Source organism: Neophocaena asiaeorientalis, unplaced genomic scaffold, assembly GCF_003031525.2.
Source record: "Neophocaena asiaeorientalis asiaeorientalis breed wild unplaced genomic scaffold, Neophocaena_asiaeorientalis_V1.1 scaffold308, whole genome shotgun sequence".
NCBI lineage: Eukaryota > Metazoa > Chordata > Mammalia > Artiodactyla > Phocoenidae > Neophocaena > Neophocaena asiaeorientalis.
This window is the reverse complement of record NW_020172768.1, coordinates 2,604,089-2,626,250: the sequence shown is the minus strand read 5'-3', so window position 1 is coordinate 2,626,250 and position 22,162 is coordinate 2,604,089. Positions and strand designations below refer to the sequence as shown.

At 39.7% G+C, this 22,162-nt stretch overlaps 1 protein-coding gene across 1 annotated transcript in view; it reads left to right on the top strand.

Annotated features, from left to right (window-relative positions):
- The window catches only part of CDON (cell adhesion associated, oncogene regulated), a 99,746-nt gene that overhangs the window by 27,362 nt on the left and 50,222 nt on the right, over positions 1-22,162 (top strand). The window contains exons 3-8 of the mRNA XM_024740841.1: positions 12,006-12,142; positions 13,918-14,190; positions 15,473-15,619; positions 16,514-16,657; positions 17,290-17,577; positions 19,877-20,146. Coding sequence (XP_024596609.1) covers positions 12,006-12,142; positions 13,918-14,190; positions 15,473-15,619; positions 16,514-16,657; positions 17,290-17,577; positions 19,877-20,146 — 1,259 coding nt within the window. The remainder of the gene's footprint in view (positions 1-12,005; positions 12,143-13,917; positions 14,191-15,472; positions 15,620-16,513; positions 16,658-17,289; positions 17,578-19,876; positions 20,147-22,162) is intronic.

Sequence of the window (22,162 nt, the reverse complement as noted above, 5' to 3'; positions counted from 1 at the left end):
ATGTCACGAAGCAGCTGCTCTTGCTTGACACACATGCAGCCCAGCAGAGTTGTTCCAACAAGCTTTGCTTCATTTCTGGTGGACAGGCTGGACCCAATGCTAAAACTGCATCTCAGGCTCTCCAGTTGGACTAAAACTTCATGCTGTATTGTGCTGTGTTTAGAAAGATATCCCAGTCTTAATTGATCTCTTTTTCTGTTTTCACTTCATCAAGACATTGTATCTTGATCATTTCTTTGATTTTATCTGTCTATCAAAGCTTCTGGGAATGCAAGTTTTCTTTCTATAGACCAATGTGCATTTTTACTTACTTTTAGGTTTCTCAATCTGTTTGTGGGGATCGCGTACTAACTGCACAGGAATCTGTGACTGACTTGTGTGCCAACTTACGAACGTGTTTGAAGAGTCCCATTCTCAGTGCTTGGTGCACGGACACGGTGCTGTGACAGCTTTGATGAAGCCGTGTCTGACCTAATTCCCATCACCAGCTTGAACAAAGCAGGCCTCCTGAGAAATCTAGACCCCTTCAGTTAATTTATGCAGCCAAGTTTAAAGATGGAAGAGGTACTTGGAAGCTAGTATCACTATGTTCCAGGTCTCTAGGAAACTCATAATTCAGCAGGTCATATAATATAAAAATCATCCTGAAGGAGGTCCAGTGCTCAACCAGCATTGATTTAAGTTTGTTTGCAGCAAAGATATTTTTTCTTAGATTTCTAAATTTTTCTTATTTTGCTTTTCCCTCAGTGTTTGTATACATTAGAATATATTTCATGGAAACGAGTTTCTCCTTCAGTTCTTATTTCCTTGTTATGAAAATGCAATCTAAACCAAACCCCATGAGGGTGTCTTTCATCATGGCCTGGGAAAATTTGTTCCATTTGGTAAGGTCTGAGCAAGGCATTGGCCTTATTAACAACTCTATTAATTTTATTACCTAACACATCATCTAGAGCTCTTCTTTAAATGTCGTCACTTTCCTCCTCCTCATTCTCCATCAAAGGCGGTTAGCCAGGTGTCTGTCTGGATCTTTATAATATCACCCTGTTCAGGGTTAGCTAGTTCCTTGCAAACTTAAGATTTTGCATTTGGCGTGTGTTTTGTGGTTACCGTCGCTCTCTTATTTTTTCCCATGAAGCCAATTCCAATGACAAACCTGAACATCTACTGAGAGTTGGATTTGTGGCAAGTGTTGATTCTGTGATGCTTGCAGAGTAATCCCCTTGAAACTTGCTGTATTTTGTGTTTTTAATAATCTCTCCCAAGTCACTTTTTAGAATTTCACTGTCTGTATGCAGCTGTGATTTTAAATATTTTTAACGCTCCTGTACAGCTCACTGTGGATGCCAGAATTATCTTATCTCTGCAATTCTTGGTTTCCTGTGCTCTAGAAGCAGGAAGAAATAGCCTCTTTGAAAGACAGTGGAACAGGAACACTTGACTTTTTTTTTTTTTAAACACACAAATATTGTGAATAGAACCCAACTGGCTCTCACTCAGACCCCTTCCCTTTCGGAGTGTAATTAAGACCACATTGACTCCTATTGCAGCTGGCAGCCCCTCACTGTTGCCTTTTTCTGCTTGTGACCTTTGATCTCCGTGACCCTTCCTGGGGTTAGTCCTAGGCCCTTTTCATTGTGTTGGAGCTGAAGTGGCTCATGTGGAGTTGATTATTTCTTTGCTCGTTTGGCCTTTTTGGTGCCATAACTCCAAGTCACTTCCATTTTCTTCCTTGACGTTTGATGGTCCACAGTGAAAGGAAATGCTTCTGCAAGCAGCAGGATCAGTGTGCATGCTTGGCTGACTTGATTGAGACTCAGGAGAAGTGGGGGAAGGTTGTGAAGTCTGTAGGTGTCAACGTTTTAAAAAATGTTGAGCCTCATGACTGCGTGTTCCTTCCGAGCTCATGAAGCAGGGACCGCCGAGAGTGCTGCATTTCTCACGGCAAGGAGGACTGAGTTCTGGTGAGAAGAGAGTTCTGCCAGTTGTCGACTGGTTGCCAGGTGTTGGACATTCTGCAGCTCTACTTTCACAAGATACATACGTTCCTCGTCCTGCGTCCCAGCTATGAGGCAGGTCGGAGGACGACGCGTCCTTGTCAGTTGCACGTGACTGCTTGAAGGGATTCTCTAGTCTCTAAAAGCACCGAGAATAGCCCCCAGAGATGAACATGCTGACTCTCAGAGGGTGTATTTGTTGCCACCGAACTTAGGGAAGCACTTTCTTCCCTTCTCCTTTCCTCCGCCTCCACCTGCCCCTACCCACGCCTCCAGTCAGACCACTGAAGGATGCCTGCCAGCTGTTACTCTCATTTCTCGGGACCCCATGTGGGCAGCATGAAGACTGTCACTGATCAGAGGCTTTAGTGAAGGAATGCATCTGGTTACCCTACACTGTGGTACCTTTGAAAGGTATATGGGTGTGAAATTCAGCGACATTTGGAAACTCATTTTTAGGAAGTCTGAGTGTCTGATTCCATCCCTGGAATATCATTTTCTGTCTTTTCCTTTTTTGTTACAAAAGTCTTTTTTATTAGTAGTATTGATAATATGAGTTATTCTGAGTGAGGAATGGCTGCCCCTTGAAAGGCGATTGTATTGTATTTTATTTTTAGGCTTCAGCTCGAGGCCCCTCCCCTGTAGGGATAACAGTTCCTCTGTGTGCAGAAGCCTCCCTCGTCCCTCCTAAGCACTCAGGCTTCTTTCCGCTTGCCTGCCAGGTCTTTCTTAGAGCTTCTCTTCTCTCCAACTCAGCTCATTAGCTCTACACCTTAAGATGCATCCTCTCCATTCTCTGCTACCCTCCAAACAGCAACAACAAACCACGGAGAGCCCTGCTGCTTCTGTGCGTTTCCTGTCTTAGTGAAGGCACGGCATCCACGAACTCGCTTGTCCAAATGAGAGATCTGGACAGCAGGTTTCATGCCTTTATTTATGGCCAAAGCAGTAGGGAAACAGAAGCAGACAGACGATGGATTCCAAAGACGTCTAAGAGATGTATTCCTTCCCAATGCACATCATTCACTATCCAGGTCCTCTTCAATTCTACCTCCTAAATATGGCTACACAAAAATTCACCAATTTTTATAAATCTTTTTTTAAACACATGCTGATATGACAGCTGTCACGTACAATCTAACAAAATTGTTTCGAATGAAGTTAAAGACAACTAAGTGTTACTAGAGCCATCTTATGGAAAAAAACCCAACGAACCTTTTGGCCAACCCAGTAGCTTTTATGTCCATGTCTTAACACTTTTTAAATCTTTTACATTTATCCCCTGATATTTCTCTAGTACAGGTCCCCATTCTCTTTCACAGCAGCCTCCTAACCCCTCTTCAGTCATCCTCCACATTGCAGTGTAAATGATTTTTCAAAGGCACAAGTCTGATCTTGTCCCTGGCCTGCTTAAAAGCTGTTAATACTCCTCTCTCAGGGAAAAAGCCAAGCACCCTAACCTAATTTATTTTGTTCTTTATGCTCTAGCTTCTACTCACCTACGTGCCTTACCTGTCACCTGTCAATCCCGTCCTTACTCTCCTCTCCAGCCCATTCTTCCTTGCTCTCTGCCTCTGGTTCTGCACACAGACTCTTCCTTCTGCTTGGAATACGTCCCTCCTGTTGCTTGTCCTCCCTCCTCCCAAACTTCTCCATCTGATTCACCGAATCATTGTTGCCTCTGGGAAATCTTCTCAGCCTCTGAGTCTTGGTTGGGTAACCCTTCTGTTTTTCCTGTAGCACCTGTACTTGCTTTATTCTGTGGCTCACCTATCCCTTCCTCACTTACGTACTTTAATTCCTGAAAACCTTTATTTCTTAAAAGCCTTGCTGCTGCTGCTTTCTTTTTCGCCACGCCCTGTGGCTTGCAGGATCTTAGTTCCCCAACCAGGGATTGAACCGGGGCCACGGCAGTGAAAGCACTGTGTCCTTACCACCGGCCCGCCAGGGAATTCCACTGAAAAGCCTCGCTTCTTAGTGAAAGCCATTTTCATTGATTTTGGTGGAAAAAAAATCATGTGTTCCCTCCCAAACCAAGAGAGCTACACTGCTTTCACAGATAGAAAAATAAATCAACTAAGCGATAAAAACAAATTTGTGTAGGTGATAAACAATGTTTTGAAAGTAAATGAATAGTTTATTCCTAAATATATTGCAGTGATTTTATTGTCCTCAGCAAAGGAGAAAGAGAAGACTTGAGGGTGGTGACTGGTGAAGGAGGGCTGGTGAGGAAGTCCTTCAGAGGCGGGGGAGTCGGGAAGTGGACTTGGAGACAGGAAGTCTTCTAAAGGCATGTAGTTATCTTGCAGTCACATGGCACTTAAAGTTACAGCACACAAAAGCACCTTATGGCGAAATAAAGGCTAAGCGGCAAAGTGTTCCACCAGTTGTGGAAATGATGCATCCCCGCTGGTGGGTGTGTCTTTGACCGAAGCTGTAACATCAAAGTTCCATTGTTTAGTTTCTGATTGAAAAAGTTGTATAAAAGTTTATACCAAATAAAAAGAAGCCATCTGCAACGTGGAATAACTTCACAGGAGCCCCTGTGGCAAAACATTTAGTCATTCTGTTAGGTGAGGCTGTGTTTGAACAGCTTCTTTAGTTGTCACCTGTCCTCACCTGACTCAAAACCTCCTGAAGGCAGCTACCCTGCCTGTTTTCTCCCTGGCTGAGTTTCCAGCATAGCACAGCGCCTGACACGTAGTAGGCAGGCACTAAGTATTTGTTGAATGAAACATGAATTCCTCTGCTTTGAATTCTTCTAATGCTTTTTACTGTCTCATTTACTTACTATCATTTTCTTTATTCCAAAGTTAATTCAAGCCCTCTTTTCCTAATTAGGCTGCAGTATCCTTTAGTTCAGGAATTATACCTTCCTCATCTTCCTCATTTTTGTACCCTCCCAGGATCTTGCCCAGAGTAGATGCCCTACGTATGGAATTAATTGACTGGATGAATATTTCTTGGAAAAAGTAAGATTCTTTGAGAAATCTGTGCAGGAAATGTTTGCTTCTTAGCTAAATTATTCAAATATTCAGAATAAAGAAAACTTTGAGAGGAGATTTAAAGCTGGATGTGATTAAGGTCAAGGTGGTTCAATAGGTTAAAAAAAAGTATATTGTGTGTTGGACTTCCATAATTGAAATTGTGCTGAATTAATCAGTACCTAATAAAAAAATTTAAAGTAGACATGCTTTATTTTTTCTTTTGTTTAGTTATTTCTGAAAACTCATTTTTTCTCAACAATTGAGAAATAGGATGTTTTGAAATAGAGGGTTTGAAAGTAAGAATCAATCTTTTATTTTTAAGAAGGAAATTACTATTTCATGAAGAAAAAGATGCCTTTAAAAAAGAAAACTAAGTTAAAGAATTTTCTATTTTGAAGAACAATACTGATCCCAAAGCTGAGTTTTTGTTCACACATTAATCCCAGTTATTCCCTAAGCCTCAAAGAAAACTATAAGAAAGTCTGATATAGGAGTCTAGGGAGGGGATAGTTCAGAGAGACAGCTTTGATCATCCTTAGGAAAGCAAAGGCGTTCCTTTAAAAACAGAGGAATCAAATCTAGAAATTCAGGACTTTCCCCAAAGGATTATTCTGGCAGCATGTTGAAAAGGGGTTATAAAAGCATGAAGTTCACAACCTGAACAATAAGTTAAGTAAATGTTAGGGAACTATTTCCTTTCTTATTCTGAGACGAGGCATACCTTTAGCTTCCCTTTGCCGACAGAAATTCTCTTAAGCCTGGGTTGGCTTAAAAGTACAGTTTGTAATGCAAGACAAATTGCCTTCTCTGTAGGCATGGAGGAAAGGCTTAGAGAAAGCCCTGTAACTCAGGAGATACCAGCTAGTCTTTAGGCCAGGACTCAAGGAGCAGCATTTGGGCCATATGAGAGTGGGGAATGGGAAGGAGAATGGGTAAAAGAAAAGATTTTTACCGCATGGAGGAAAGAGTTATCCCCTGATCCTGATTTGTAGGTTGAATGGGATACTACACTTAGCTGTTCTTTTTTTTTTTTTTTTGTACTCTGAAGAGACTGTACTACCAGGTGCTTTCTTGGGAGCAAAGTGACCACTGAGCATCTTCTCAGACACTTAAGTCAGCCACTCAGAACTGCAGTGAAAATAATGGATGTTGGCCTTTAACTTCCTCTGAGTATAGGAAGGAGGTAGAACTTCCTCATGACCATGTTAATTCCTTCTGAGACCAGTGAGTTGGATAAGCCTTGATGGTTCTGTTTTTCACATGGGAAATTGATCAGGCCTTTGCCAATGTCCAATAGTAAGACAAGATCAAACCCAATTTAAAGTCCAAGTCCTTGAGTTATTTTACTACCTCTAGTAGTTTAGGGAAGTAGGGGTATATATATGCTTAATGGACACGGAAAGCAGTAAGGAAGAGAGGATAATGGTTGGGAATGAATGGTAACTTACTATTTTGAATGCCAGCAAATATTGCCAGAAAGCATCTGTCAGCAGTTCTTGCGTACAAATTTCTTTTCAGACAAATACACGTTATAAATTAAAATCACACAGTATAACAACCTCAACACACAACCCCTTAACTTACTTGAAGTGAATTTTGGGTAAAAAGCAGAGATTTTTGTGTCCATGGTGTTTTTTGTAATTGAAAGTTCAGAGATGGACAAGGTTTGATCAGTGTAGCCTGCGGTGTCCATTATTGTTATTCTTTCTGCAGTTACTTTCATATAAATTTCGAATATTGTTAGAGAAACCCCTAACAGACTAGACAGTGAATGTTGCTTTATGCCCTGTAAAATATTTTAATTAATTTCTCAAATTTATGTTTGATATCCACGCTTCACTTACCTCAGTGTAAGGAAATAAACAGTATGCTGGTGAGCAGGGGTCCCCCCATGTGCTGGTGACGGTCGATGGGGATCGGCTTGTGCCTTGTTGCCATCTTTTTGGACGACAACCTCAGCCATCTATATATTTAGTCTTAAAAATGTTTTTACTCCTTGGCCCAATAATTTCACTTTTAAAAGTCAGTTCTAAAGACATACTTAGAAGAGTAGTTAAAGATTTATGGACAGAGATACTCACAGCAGTATTATCTGTAATAGCGAAAAAAACCCACAAAACCAAAAATATACATATGCACACACATATAAAAAAGTGGAGCCTAACCAATAGGGAATGGCTAAGCAAATTAAGTGTTGATACATACATTCAATAAGTATCTATAGCTGTTACAAATTATGTTTATGAAAAATTTTAATAAACATGATCATTAGATGATAAATGAAAAAAGCAGGATTTAAAACTATATTCCATATATATTATGCTCTTCAGTTATGTAAATATACACCATGTGAAAAGGATTAGTTGAAAATGGATTGAGATATTGATGTGTTATTTTTAGGTGACAGAATTTTCATGCTTACTTGCCTTTGTTTTGTACGTTCATTCCACATTTTTATGCTAAATGTGTAATTTTCTTTGTCATTGAGTATTTGTAGAAACTTTCTGTTAACAGTTTTCTACTTGATAAAATAGCATATTCACTGTAGAATATGTGAAAGAAAACCTTGAATATTTTGTTTAAAATATCACCTGGCATTATGTTAACCACATTGGATGCTTAAAAAAAAATTCTAAACGAGAAAAACACTGCAGTCTGAAAAATGGCAATGTAATTTAAATCAGAATTCTGTTCTATCTGATATGATTTAAATCCGAATTCTGTTTTTAATTTTTACACGAGAATATTTGAATGGTACGTATGCTAGAACAGAGGTCAGACAGCCTTGGCAAGTGATGTGTGATGGGGTGGGCTGGTGTCCTCTTACTGTGGACCTTTTCTCTGCTGGCCACTGTTTCCAGATCAGAATAGGAGGATGGGATAACAGTTTCTATGCAGAGGAAATTAGGGCTGCTTTCTCCCTTGCCAAGGTAAATTTTTGTGGGTAAGAAAGGTGACATACGTGTTAAGGCCACTGATCTGTGTGTGAGAAGATGGCAGGAACCTTGTTCAGTTGTGATAAACTTGGCCAAACAAATTGTTCATTTGTGAGCAATGCAGGCAAATGATACATATTTATATGTATATAAATTATATTGTATATACTTATATACATTTATAGTATACACATATATTTATGTATAGATGTTAGATATGTATGTTAAAATATATTTTTTGTTTTCCAATAACTTAACTAGTCAAGTAGCAATAGCACTAATATTATTAAGAAGTTTCCTCTTTCGACAAATATAGTACTTTTGAAAATGACATGGTATTGAATAACTTTCCAGCAGTGCTAATGCATATACTCTGATTTATACATCATCTAACCCTGCTTATGGTCAGGGATGTTTGTCTGTGAGGTTGGACCTAGGTTGCTCTTGGTGACCGTTGAATATAATTTCAAGCCACCTGACCCGTAGAGCAACAGAACCCAGGTTGTTGTCCTGAATATCACAATTTTCTAACAAGCTGAGCAGGCTTGCCACAGAGAAATATAAACCAAGTCAACAAATATTTAGTCAGTGACTGTGAGGGTCATAATTTCTTTCCAACCTCTCAAATCAACTGACAGCATGTTAACCTAATAGGAAGATAGGCACATTCCTGTGTGATAATATTTAGGTAGCAATAATGAGCTGTGATGTTTTAAAGGACAGCTGTAAAGTAACTCACTAGATCACGTGCTGGGGTTTAAGTTGACTCTGGAATTTGTTTCACTGCTTTTCAATAAATAAATAGTTGAGGAAAGATTTGGCAAAAGGAAGAAACTCTCTTCCTTGTCCTCAGGAAAGTGCCTCCTGTTAACAAGTTGTTTCAATGTTTACTCTGCCATGACTGCTTAGCAATGGTGTGTCAGTTCTTACCCTTGAACCAAGGGAAGAATTCAAATAAACCAAAAAGGTTTTCACACAGCTGGCCCCTTCTGCCAGCGGGTGGTACCAGGGTAATTTCTCCCACTTTTAAAAGAGCTCAGCAAGGTCTTCCCTGGTGGCGCAGTGGTTGGGAGTCCGCCTGCCGATGCAGGGGACACGGGCTCGTGCCCCAGTCCGGGAAGATCCCACATGCTGCGGAGCCTGCGCGTCCGGAGCCTGTGCTCCGCAACGGGAGAGGCCACAACAGTGAGAGGCCCGCGTACCGCAAAAAAAAAGAAAAGAAAAAAAAAGAGCTCAGCAAGAAAACATTTAAAAGGCATTCCTCGAACTGATAGTCCACGATGTAGATAAACTTGAGTTTGCAACTTGGAGATTTTGGAGTACCTGGTGTAGAGAAGTGAGCAGATCCTGGGAAATATTTGATTTATTCAAAGCCATACTTAAGGTGCCTTACTTTGTATTACTACCCAGTTTTATCAGTGGTTAGAATTAACCTTTCTTTTCACAGATGAGTACACACGTAGAATTCTCATTTCTAAAATGTCATTAATGTAACCCTGGCATTACGTTTTGTTGTATTCTGTAGTCAGATTCTGTGTCCTGGCCAGGCAGGAATGTAGGGGAGAATTCGTCGACATAATAACCACTCTTTGGATCTCTAGCGTAGCATGGTGCCTGGCATACAGTAGGCACTTACTTTATGTTTGCTAATTTTTGAAATCATATATATGAATGAATAAGTGAATGAAGGAGTAAAAATACAGCTAGGTTACACTGAATTCAGTAGAGATAACAGTTCTCATTAAATACTACTCTCTAAGGTACTTCTGGGAGTTACGTTACATTAAGGTATTCCTTTCATTTTAAGAAACATCAAGTGCCTCTTTTCTGCTAGGCATTAGAATTTGCAAAGTTGGATATGACATCATTCTTGCCTTCAAAGAGGACAGAGTTATATGTAACCAGAGAAATTGCAGAGCACAGTAGTGAGTGCAGTGGTACATAGTGACCAAGGTGTAGAAGTAGCACAGAGAAGGAATGAACCATATCTGGAGGATGGCATGGACCTTGTGAATATTCCTAACTTATTTATCTTGTTTATTTTCCACCTGTCCCACAGAATGTAAGATATACATTTTTGTCTGTTACTTATTTTTACTGATGTATATATTTAAGTGCTCTATCTCCAGCGCTTAGAATGGTACCCATCATATAATAAACATTCAATAAATATTTGTTGCATAAATGAATACTTTTCCTTCCAAAAGGAATTTACCAATTGTATTTCACCAACGAGATATGATAGTGATTTTAATGCACATCCTTACCAGTGCTGGGTTTTGTGAAACTTTTTTTGGCTTTGTAAATGTGTTATATTATCTCTGTATTAAAAAAACACATAAACAAACATTTCCATGGCTGCCATCCATCCATCCCCAGCAATTCTCTCTGTTTTTCTGCCGCCCTTGTATAGCAAATCCTTGAAGGAGTTTTCTGTGCCTGTTTCTTCATTTCCTCCCTTCCCGTCCTATCCTGAACTGATCAGACTTTTGTCCCTTCTCCACTGAAACCGTTCTTGCTATATCACCCATGGTCTTCTTCATGGCTTTCTGATGCCATCTTATCTTACTCTGTTTCTCAGCAGTGTTTGAGATGGGTTGATTACTCTCTTCTTCCAGAAATGTTTTCCATTTTTCTCCCTAGATGCAACATTCCCCTGGATTTCTTCTTATTTTGTTGGCTCCTTCTTCTTAGTCTCCATTATTCTTTCTCCTCTATTCAGTGTCTAAAGGTTGGAGTATCTTTCCTCCTCTAGCATATTTTCCTTAGTGCTCATCTAGCGCCAAGGCTTTAGTACATCTAGCACCTTCATTTTCAGCTCTGACTTCTCCCCACAGCTCCAGACTCCTATATGCAACTGTCGACTAGTTACTGGTACTCGGATCCCTCACAGATCTCAGACTTTCCGTGGCCAAAGCACAGCTGTTGAGCAGCCTCCTCTTCAGCCGTTTTCCCTGCTCCAGTCTTCCCCATTTCAGGAAACAGAACTTTTACTTATTCTGTTACACCAAAAACTAAGAGTTGTCTTTGATATTTCCCCTGCATCGGCAGGCGGACTCCCAACCACTGCGCCGCCAGGGAAGCCCTCTTTCACACTTTTTATCCAAGCCTTCATCAGCTTCTGTTGGTTTAAGCTTTAGAGTATGTTCTGAATCTGGTGATTTTCCTCAGCACCTCCACAGCTGACTCACTGGACTAACCCACCATGTGCTCATCTCTCTCCCCAGCGATCTCCTAACTTCCCACTTGGTCTCCCTCCTCCATCCCGGCCCCACTTCAGTCTAGTCTCCATCAGCCAGTGATCTTCTTAAAGCATAATGAGATCCCATCCCTCCCTTCTCTAAGTCCTCCAAGGGTCTGCCATCGCATTTAGAATAAGTGCCGAAACCTTCAGCGTGGCCTTTGAAGCTGTGGGCAGGATCTAGCCCGGCTTTCCGCTGTGCTCTCTACTTGGCTCATCCCACTCTCACCACAGTGGTCTTTGGATTTCTGCAGACAAACTCGATCCCCACACAGGCCTGCCCCTGGTGTTATTCTCTGCACAATCCATGAGTCCCCCATCTGAAAAAAGGGAAGAAAACCAGGAGTACCTGACTCATAGGGTTGTCGTGAAGGTTCATTTAATATATGAAAAGCACTGAGATGGTGTCTGGCTCGTACAAGCACTATATAAACGTTAGTTATTATTTTGTTGTTATTGTTTCTGTTTTAAGGAACATAGAGGAGGAATGCATCTTAGTTGTGTTGAGTTTTAGATGGTTGTGAGATGTACAAAGAGAAAGGCGCTAAAGGCCGTTATGTATTCATTTGGAACGATTGGTTCTGTGTAAAATAAGTGTCTTAGTATCTTGGAAGAATGAGCAGAATTTCTAACTTTAATTTAACGTCTAGAGATTAGCTTGTGAATTGGGAAGATGTGGATCATTAAATGCCTTGTATTTGACACACTCTATGTGGAGCTTTCAAAATAGACGGCAGCCACTGTGTTCATAACTCTGGCTGGCTATTCAGATAAAAAACTTCAACTGTTTTTGTACTTTAGAATTTCTTCCTTTTTTTTTTTTTTTTTTTTTGATGTCTTTTAGTAAGCCAAGGCCTGGATTTTGCCCTGGAAGTCTGTCCTGCCCGCTTCTGCAATCTGACGCTATGCATCCAGTTGCTGGACCCTTACAGACACTGCTGTATGTTACTCTCCCGATTCTGTGCTCTTCCGTGAGTCCAGGTAAGAGGAGAAGAATGGTAGTTTGGGCCTGAAGCTTTTCCTCATCTTAATCCTATGAAGAACTTCGACTTTAATGCTTCAACGATAGTAATGGTTTCTAAAGACGTTTCTAAGATTTGTTTGACCAGTGGAATGATTTTAAAACTTCGATTCATTAAGCAATTTAAGGATCTCTTAGGAGTGCTTCTGGGCACTCGCAGGCCTTCCCATCATTGTCCGTATAATTTATTCCTTTTGTTGCCTTGAAAATAAATATTTTCCGAACATGCTTTTTTTCAGCGAGGATATGTTACAAATCTCTGAATTTGCAAATTATAATAGGAATAAAATGCTAACTACACACCACCAAAGAGGAATTTTAGAATCCGTATGTAAGAGTACTCAACTTGGAGTGAGAGAACTTGGTTCAAATCCCAGGTCTCTCATGATCTTGCCTAATTTATTATCTAACTCTGGGTTACTAAAAAGCTTAAATGTGTTTATTATTAAGTGTATATATAAGCCTGAGGCTAATTCATGGCCCATATGCATTTCTTTTTATTTTAGATATGTGTGAAGATTTATATAGGAGTATATACAAATACGGTGATGTTTATTTATTAAGTCATGTTTGTTTATTATCTTTGTTAAAAATACTGTATAACTGTACCCGACTTAGTAAGGGAAAATTGATTTAGTGGTTTTTGTTTGTTTGGAAGTTAATTTTTGGCGGTACGCGGGCCTCTCACTGCTGGGGCCTCTCCCGTCGCGGAGCACAGGCTCCGGACGCGCAGACTCAGCGGCCATGGCTCACGGGCCCAGCCGCTCCGCGGCATCTGGGATCTTCCCGGACCGGGGCACAAACACCATGTACCCCGCATCGGCAGGCGGACTCCCAACCACTGCGCCACCAGGGAAGCCCGATTTCGTGGTTTTATTTCTGGGGTTTTTTTTGGCTAAATAGCAACCTCAGATTCAGTCAAGGCATTTCCTTTAATCTTTATTTCTGGTAAAATATCCTATAAAAGTAGATTCAGCGATTTATTATTTTTTTCTTTTAACTAGTTTATTACACCAGATTATTAGTATCCCTGTCCCCTGCCCTCATTTTTGGGTGGAGGAGAGGGATCTGTTTTGATACTTGAGCGCAAGAACCCCTCTCCCCCAAGTTACTGGAGGAATAGACATAACAAATGAAACTATTCCAAACACCAAATAAAAATATTACGATTGATACCCCGTTTATCCTCATATCCCCAAAAGGATAGACTTTGTATTTCGGTGTGGCTTCCTAACTTTCTACTTCTGCGTTCTTAAAAGTTGAACATTACTTATATTAAAGGGAAGTAGTCAAGTTGTTTTGAGAAAATAATTTGCTCTTAAAGTCAAACGCTGTTGGTAATGCGGAAGAGAATTCTTTTTATTTTGAAAGTTATCTTCTCTTTTTCAGATTCTTAACTTCCATTTTTAAAAAGCTACTTCATTAGAAGAGCAGTTTACCATTTCTCATTTTTAGAATTAGTGTTTCGTTTTATTTATATCATAAGGACTCTCATCTGTGCTGCCCTAACTGTTAAGTTCTACATTGGTATGTTGCCTTCTTTCTTCCGAAATATAAGAATGTTCCTAGAACTCTTACAAGCTCTAAGGACCATAACGTATAAAGTAAGGGATTGCCTTTCGTTGTGTAGATTCAGAGGAAGTATATTAAACGTGCTCTTCTTTCTCTCTCCCCTTATCTCCTCTTCTCTCCCGCTCCCCCCACCCCTTTGCACACGGGGACTGTTCCCTCGTAGACTTGGCACCTTATTTTATTTCTGAGCCATTGTCTGCTGTCCAGAAACTTGGTGGACCTGTAGTACTGCATTGTTCTGCTAAACCTGTGACTGCTCGTATCTCATGGTTGCATAATGGAAAAAGATTGGACAGAAACGTGGAACAGATTAAGGTTCATCAGGGGACGTTGACTATCCTTTCTCTTAACCCCTCCCTTTCGGGTTATTACCAGTGCATTGCCAACAATAGCATTGGCGCCATTGTGAGTGGTCCTGCAACCATATCCACTGCAGGTGAGTCTGATTTTGTCCCTGTTATAGATGCTTTTTTCCTGAAATTACTGTTAATACTTGCATTATTTTGAGTACTTGGAGGAGCATGGGCTTTGGAGTAAGACACGTATGCGTTCTCATCCCAGCCTTGACACTTGCTGTGTGTTTAACCTGGGGGACGACACTTGAGCCTTGCTTAGTGTCTTCCTCTGTATCAAGGGATATGGAAATTATTTTGTGCAGCGTTAGGACAATTTTCTAACGTGAATCTGAATTTCTTTGTGAGTATTTAAAAGTCCTTAATATCAACAACAAAAAAAGCTGTTGTCCGCTTTGACAGTTATTTCATGCCATCCTTTATCTTTTTTTCACATCTAATTGTTTTATTTGCCTTGATTACAGAGTGATTTTCATTTATTTAATTGAAACCAGGCTAAAGAAGTAGGGTAGAAAAATAACTGTAAAGAAAGGAATGTTGAGTATTGAACTTATGGAAAAATCTGGTATGTGTGGTTTTCTTAGTAAGTTTGAGCCATCTGCCTTTCAAACGGTGATGGCTTCCAGTAATGGAAAACGTCTTTGTGAGGGCACCCCTATTTACAGAACAAATCTGGATTCCCCAGGAGTAGTGAGTTTGTCATAACTGAGAAGAGTAAATGTTTTGGTAGAGCTGTGACCCATGGACAGCTCCAAGCCACACACCGGAGGGCTGAATTCCTAGGGGCAGGCTGCAGAGTGCTTTCAGCACTGGCAATAATAAAGAGCCCTTCCATGCAGGCTCCAGCTGTAGTCATCTTAAACCGAGAGAAATTGAGACCTAGTTAGTATATTCAGGTAATTCAAACGATACACTGCTTTTTTTTTTTTTTTTTTGATATCCTAGGTTCATTCTTGGAAACCCTTTTATTGCCATGTGAGTAGCTACTAACAGAATAAGGATGCATAGGGAAAGTGAGTTTTGATGAGAGACTGGATTAAGAAGGATTTATCTTGGCAGAATGGGAACAATTAGGCTTTATAGTTCTCCCTAATGTTTCAAGAACAGTTTGCTTGCCTTGTAGTCTCCTGGAAGCATTGTCTTCTGGAAAAGGGTGCCATGACTAAGCCCCAGCTCTCAACTGTGCACCTCTACCCCAACTGCTTTCTAAGATAAAAAGATCCTGCTACTTTGGGAACTGGGATTAGCTGCCGCAAATGGCCATGGTGCAGATGTTGTTTCTAGCTTTAAAATTTCCTTTGGGAAAGAGAGTTCAAATTTACATTTATTTATTTATCTATCTACTTATTTACTTATTTCTTTTAGTTCTTGGTGATTTTGGTTCATCAACAAAGCATGTTATTACAGCAGAAGAAAAAAGTACTGGTTTCATTGGCTGCAAGGTACCAGATAGTAACCCCAAAGCTGAGGTGCGCTATAAAATCCGGGGAAAGTGGCTGAAACATTCCACAGGTGAGACCTCTTACGACAAGCCGATGGCACCCAGAGAACAAATGTGATTAACCAACTACCATTAAGCTCTGTGTGCTAGGGGCTGTAGACACAAAAATACATAAGATATATTGTCTCTACTATTGGGAGTCAAGTGGAGTAGTTTAGACAAATGGTTACAGTATGAAATAGAACATAGTATAGAAGACAGTACAGAAATGATTACAACTCCGCCCCCCCAAGGCTCACTCCTTCAACTCATTCGGGAATCTACTCAGATATCACTTCCTTTGAGAAGATCGCCCTCATGGCACTATCTAAAATGATATGCTGTGTTGCTCTGTCCACTTTATTCAGCTTCATTTTCTGTAGCACTGTGTTATATGTATTACTGTCTGCTTGTTTGTCGTTTGTCCCTTCCTCTGCCGCCTTTTTCCTGCATCGGAGCATTGGCAGCATGAGTGCAGGGCTTGCTTTATCTGCTCGCTTCATTGTTGTATCACTTGTACACAGGCCATTGTTGGCAGAAAATAGGGTCTCAGTACATATTGTTGAGAAGAAATGAATGAAGACGTGAATGACTACTGGGTGGTCAGTGCTGCAGGCAGGGGTTTGCCCAAAGTGGCAGCTGCGGTCGTTGTATCTTTGTCTAAATATGTTTCTTGTGCTGTGGTGTTCTCAGTGAGTGATCTGTTGCCTTGGGGCTCTGATGGGTTTGATTTTTTTACTGTAGTGCTGTTGACTTTTTTTGTTCTGCTTTGACTTTCCTTTTCCTTCATTTAATGAATTTTCCCTGATTGCTTATTTGCTGCTCGTGTCACGTCTACATTTAAAGCGTAACTATCAACCTTTGTTAGTCTTAACTTGTGTCCTTCATAAAGAGAGAAGCCTAACTGCATTCCCTTCCTTCCTCAGAGAATTACTTAATCCTTCCATCAGGGAATCTTCAGATTTTGAATGTATCCTTAGAGGACAAGGGATCATATAAATGTGCGGCTTTTAATCCTGTCACACATGAATTAAAAGTTGAACCCATTGGCCAAAAGCTTCTTGTGAGTCGTAAGTATTTGGGGGAATCGTGGTCACTGGGAAGAGTCCTCAGAAGCATTTCTCATAAAATTTGGGAAGTGGGAGTTCCTTTTTCTTTCAGATCCTGTTTGTTTATCATGAGAAAGTCTTTACATGCATAAGTGCATTATAGCATAGTACTGTATATGTTTTAAAAATATAATGACTTTTTAGAAGAGAATTTTGGTGAAGATGACAGGATAGAATTCATGTGGAGAACTTTGCCCTTTGCTCAAATAAAAAGAAATCAGTGAGCAAATATCACTTTATATCAGTGGTAATCAAATTGGTGGCTAACTGTGAATTACAAAAAAATATTTATCTGTTCTCTTTGAGATACGATAAGTTGTAGTAGCACCAATAGTCAAAGCATAGTTAAGTCACAGTCCACATGCTTGTTGAGAAATTCAACATTTCCAAACTGCTAATTCAGGAGTAGCTCTAAAGGATCATCAAGTCTTTTAAGTTTAATTCTCAACTGAAAATGATTTAGTTACCAAACAGGACCTCATAGTGTAAAGAAGAATAAATGGGAAGATGGGGAAGCTCACAGCTTTGCTAAGGAAGAGGGTGGAAGTGAATACATAAGAATAATGATTTTTTATTTTCCCTTCTTTCTCCAGGCCCTTCTTCAGATGACTTTCACATTCTTCACCCTGCCCTTTCACAGGCACTAGCTGTTCTCTCTCGTAGCCCTGTGACCCTGGAGTGTGTGGTAAGTGGGATCCCAGCTTCTCATGTGCACTGGCTGAAGGACGGTCAGGACGCTGTGCCGGGAAGCAAGTGGAGAAGGTTGTATTCGCATCTTGCCACAGACAGCATTGATCCGGTGGACTCTGGCAACTACTCCTGTGTGGTGGGAAACAAGTCTGGAGACACCAAGCACGTGACTTACGTGGTGAATGTACTTGGTAAGGTGTTACTTGTTAAGTGTTTTCTCAAGTCAGGCTATTTTTCTGGTCTAACTGATGTTTGAGTGGAAGATCTATTTGTGAACCATAAATGGAATAGAGACTACCTAGAAATAGCTACCCCAGTACCAAAATGAGCTTCATTTCTCTAAAGGACTGCTGAGTTGGGCAGTGTTTCTGGGTGGCACAGAGCATTTCACCTGGGATGTTCTTGGGAACCTCACCCCCAACCTGGTTACACAGTACAGCAAGTCCCCTACATACGAACCTTCAAGTTGCAAACTTTCAAAGATGCGAACGTGCGTTCGCATGTCTAATCACGTTAAGTTAGTTCACGTGTCTGGTGTACTTGTCACGTGTGTGCGTCCTCTACAAGTGGCTGTGCTTTTGTGTACTGTACAGTACTGTATAGAGTACAGAAGTACAGTATCTTTAGTTCAAGCCCAGGATGTCCTGAAGCAAGTGTAAAAGCAGCGGTGGTGTAGCTGGTTCTACACTATATAGCCGATTGTTAGTAGGGTTGCTAAGCTAACTTTGTTGGACCTATGAGCAAATTGAACTTACGAACGCACTCTCGGAATGGAACTGGTTCATATGTAGGGGACTTATTTACAGAGCTGGTTCTTCCTTCTCGATGACGTGGAGGAAAGAGACTGGAATTCAACAGGATGCAAGATTCTGGGCTGTATCAGTGTGTAGTGTCCAGTAATCGTAACTAAGACAGAGTACTGACTAGAAAATGTCATCTCAAAAAGAAATCATTTCATTTTATTTTCCCTTTTGGAATGCTTTCACTATAGCTGGCTCATAAAATTTGTGTTATTTTCACCCATATTTCTATATATACTATTTATCTCAAAGCTATTCCTTTCTTCCAGCTACCGATCTCGCTGTCACGTGTAGCAGCAAAAATATTTTCCTTTATCAAAACAGATTTTCATGAAAACTGGGAAAAAAAAGTTTCCATAGTAAATATAGTTTTTGTAAAGCTTCTACACCTGTTTATGTGCGACAGTGGCCTGACATAGGTTACACTGGAATTAATACAAGTGTATGGCAAGTGGGCTTTAAAATTTAATGCTAATTAGGACTAGATTAATATGCATAGTCATTTAATTTGGGCATATGTTACAAATGCCGATACATGATGTACTCTGTCCAGGTAATAAGTGACTTGATGCAGAAAGAAAAAGGCAAATACCGTATGCTAACACATATATATGGAATTTAAGAAAAAAAAAATGTTATGAAGAACCTAGGGGTAAGGAGTAAAGACACAGACCTACTGGAGAACGGACTTGAGGATGTGGGGAGGGGGAAGGGTAAGCTGTGACAAAGCAAGAGAGAGGCGTGGACATATATACACTAACAAACGTAAGGTAGATAGCTAGCGGGAAGCAGCCGCATAGCACAGGGAGATCGGCTCGGTGCCTTGTGACCGCCTGGAGGGGTGGGATAGGGAGGGTGGGAGGGAGGGAGACGCAAGAGGGAGGAGATACGGGAACATATGTATATGTATAACTGATTCACTTTGTTTTAAAGCAGAAACTAACACACCATTGTAAAGCAATTATACCCCAATAAAGATGTTAAAAAAAAAAAAAAAAGTGACTTGATGGGTACTAAAGGAAAATTTTTGCCCAGAATACATGTAACCTCAAAGCAGAATTGAGCATAAAAAGAATTTAACTTCCAAATAAGCATTCTTCTGTTTTGGCTTTTGCGTAGTGTGAAATCCAGGGAAATGATTACTTTATTTCAAACAGATCACCTGGAACAAATGCTCAGAGAAGCCAAAGATTAGAAACTCTGCATGTATGTATGTGTGTGTGCGTTTGTTGGGTTGGCGGAGGGTGGTTAAGTGGGAGGAGAGATCTATAAAAAGAGGCTATAATGTTTTAGTAACATATGGTTTATCCTATTGGAGGAAAGTAAATACATTTCTAATTTTTTCTTGATGACCATGGTGGATGGGAGAATGTGAGGAAATAATACAATTCGGTTTCAACTAGTTATTGAGGAGAGTTTGTATGACTCATGTGATAATTTAAAAAGTACGTCTTGAGGGCTAGACTTTAATTCATGTTTATTTTATTTTTTATTAACTTTTTACTGGAGTATAGTTGATTTACAATGTTGTGTTAGCTTCTGGTGTACAGCAAAGTGAATCAATTATACATACACATATAATCCAGTCTTTTTTAGATTCTATTCCCATATAGGTCATTATAGAGTACTGAGTAGAGTTCCCTGTGCTATACAGTAGGTTCTCATTAGTTCTTATTTGTTTTATTTTTAGAACATGCTTCCATTTCTAAAGGACTGCAGGATCAGACAGTGTCTCTGGGTGCCACGGTACAATTCACGTGTGAAGTTCATGGGAACCCAACCCCCAACCGTACCTGGTTTCACAACGCACGGCCCATTCGTCGTTCCCCACGACATCTAACTGTGGGAAATGGATTGAAAATCAGGGGTGTTACCATGGAAGATTCTGGGCTGTATCAGTGTGTAGCAGATAATGGGATTGGATTTACGCAGTCTACTGGGAGACTGGAAATTGAAAATGGTAGGCTTTTAGGTCATGTAATCATAGGAGATTTTACTTTACAGATGGGGTTTTGTTCTGGTTAAAAATTAAATCATGTTTACAAAAAAGGAAATAATCCTATCACCATGACAGAGCAGTGTTCATTTTCCATGTTCCTTTCTAGTTGCAGGTAGGCATTTCCATGAAGAAGCAACCTTATTTAATCACGCTCATTTAAAAACTTTTTTATAATATTTTTTCAACAGATACTGCATAGTTTTGAAAAGGCATAATTTTGAAAAGCACATGGTAAAAGTCTCACTCATGTTCCCCAGCCAGCCAGATTTCTCTTTAGAACTAACTAGTTTTATCATTTTCTTGAATATCCTTGTATGCATGTATATAATCAATTACATATAACACGTGAGCTTGTGTGCATTTAATAACAATGTCTGGTTTTTTTTTTGAACGTAAATGGTGGTAGCATTCATATAAATTACCTTGAAGTTTTCCTTAAAAATTTTTCCTTGAATTTTACCTTAAAAATTACCTTGAACTTTTCACTTCACACGTATCTTGGACATCTTCTCATATGGTACATTAAAGACTATTTTCATTTCTTTTTAAAAATGGCTGCTTAGTCTTCCGTTGTATAGTTGTGATGATTTGACTAGTACCTCACTGATGGCTCTTTCTAATCCTTCACTATTACAAGAAGTCTACAATGGATGTCCTTCTACATAGATTATTTTGCACATGTGTGAATATCTCTAACATAAATTCCTAGAAATGAACCTGCTGAATAAAAGCATGTATGTCTTGGTAATTTTGATAGATATCACTGCTCTCCAAAATAGTTACTAGTTTACACTCCCACTAGCAACGTTTCCACATATCCTCACCAAGGTGTGGTGGTGTCAAAATTTCTGTTTAGTCTTTGGCAATCTGATAGGTTTTTAAAAAAGTACCTTTTGGGCTTCCCTGGTGGTGCAGTGGTTGAGAGTCCGCCCGCCAATGCAGGGGACACGGGTTCGTGCCCCGGTCCGGGAAGATCCCACATGCTGCGGAGCGGCTGGGGCCGTGAGCCGTAGCCACTGAGCCTGTGCTCCGCAACGGGAGAGGCCACAGCAGTGAGAGGCCTGTGTACCGCAAAAAAAAAAAAAAAAGAAAAAAGCGCCTTTTGATCTATATATTTTTTATTATTATGAATGAAGTTGGGCATCTCATCATGTGTTTATGAGCCATTTGAATTTGCTTTCCTGTGTATTGCCTGTTCATTGTCTTTTGCCCATTTTAAATTAGGTTGTTGGTCTTTTTTCTTATTTATAGGAGTTCTTTATATATTAGGGAAATTAATCTTTTGTCTGAGAGTTATAAATATTTCAAATTTCAAAGAATCAGGATGATAGAGACCAATTCTCTGAACTTGGTGCAATTAATTTAGATGTTAATAACAAAAAATAATTTTTAAATGGCATGTATTTGGAAACTTAGAATTATATTTCTCAATAGCTGGGTCAAAAATCATAATGGAAATTTAAAATTCTTTCAATGATAATGAGTGTCAAATTGTGTGGGATATAGGAAAAAGGAACATAGAATTTATAGCCTTAAATGCTTATAAAAGAAAGCTAGTAAAACTGAAAATTAGTGAACTACGTAAAATAAGAGAATAGATTTAAAGAAAACAGAAGAAAGGAGATAATAAAGATATGAGCAGAAATCAATTAAATAGAAAATGAAGATAAAATAGGATCAGTAAAGATAAAGTTTAACTAAGGAGTTATTCCAGTAATCAATCAGAAAATTTAAAGTATTATTCATCCTATTTAATGAATAAAGGAGAAAAACAATATGATTATCTCCATAGAAGCAAAAAGCATCTGACATAATTCAGTATCTATGATAGACACTTTTAGGAAAACAGAAATAGAAGGAACTTTCTTAACTTGATAAAGAGTATCTAACAAAAACTCACAGGAAGCATTACTTTTAATGGTGAAATGTTTAAGCATTCCCTTTAAAATCTCGTTTAGTTGTCATCATAGTGGAGAT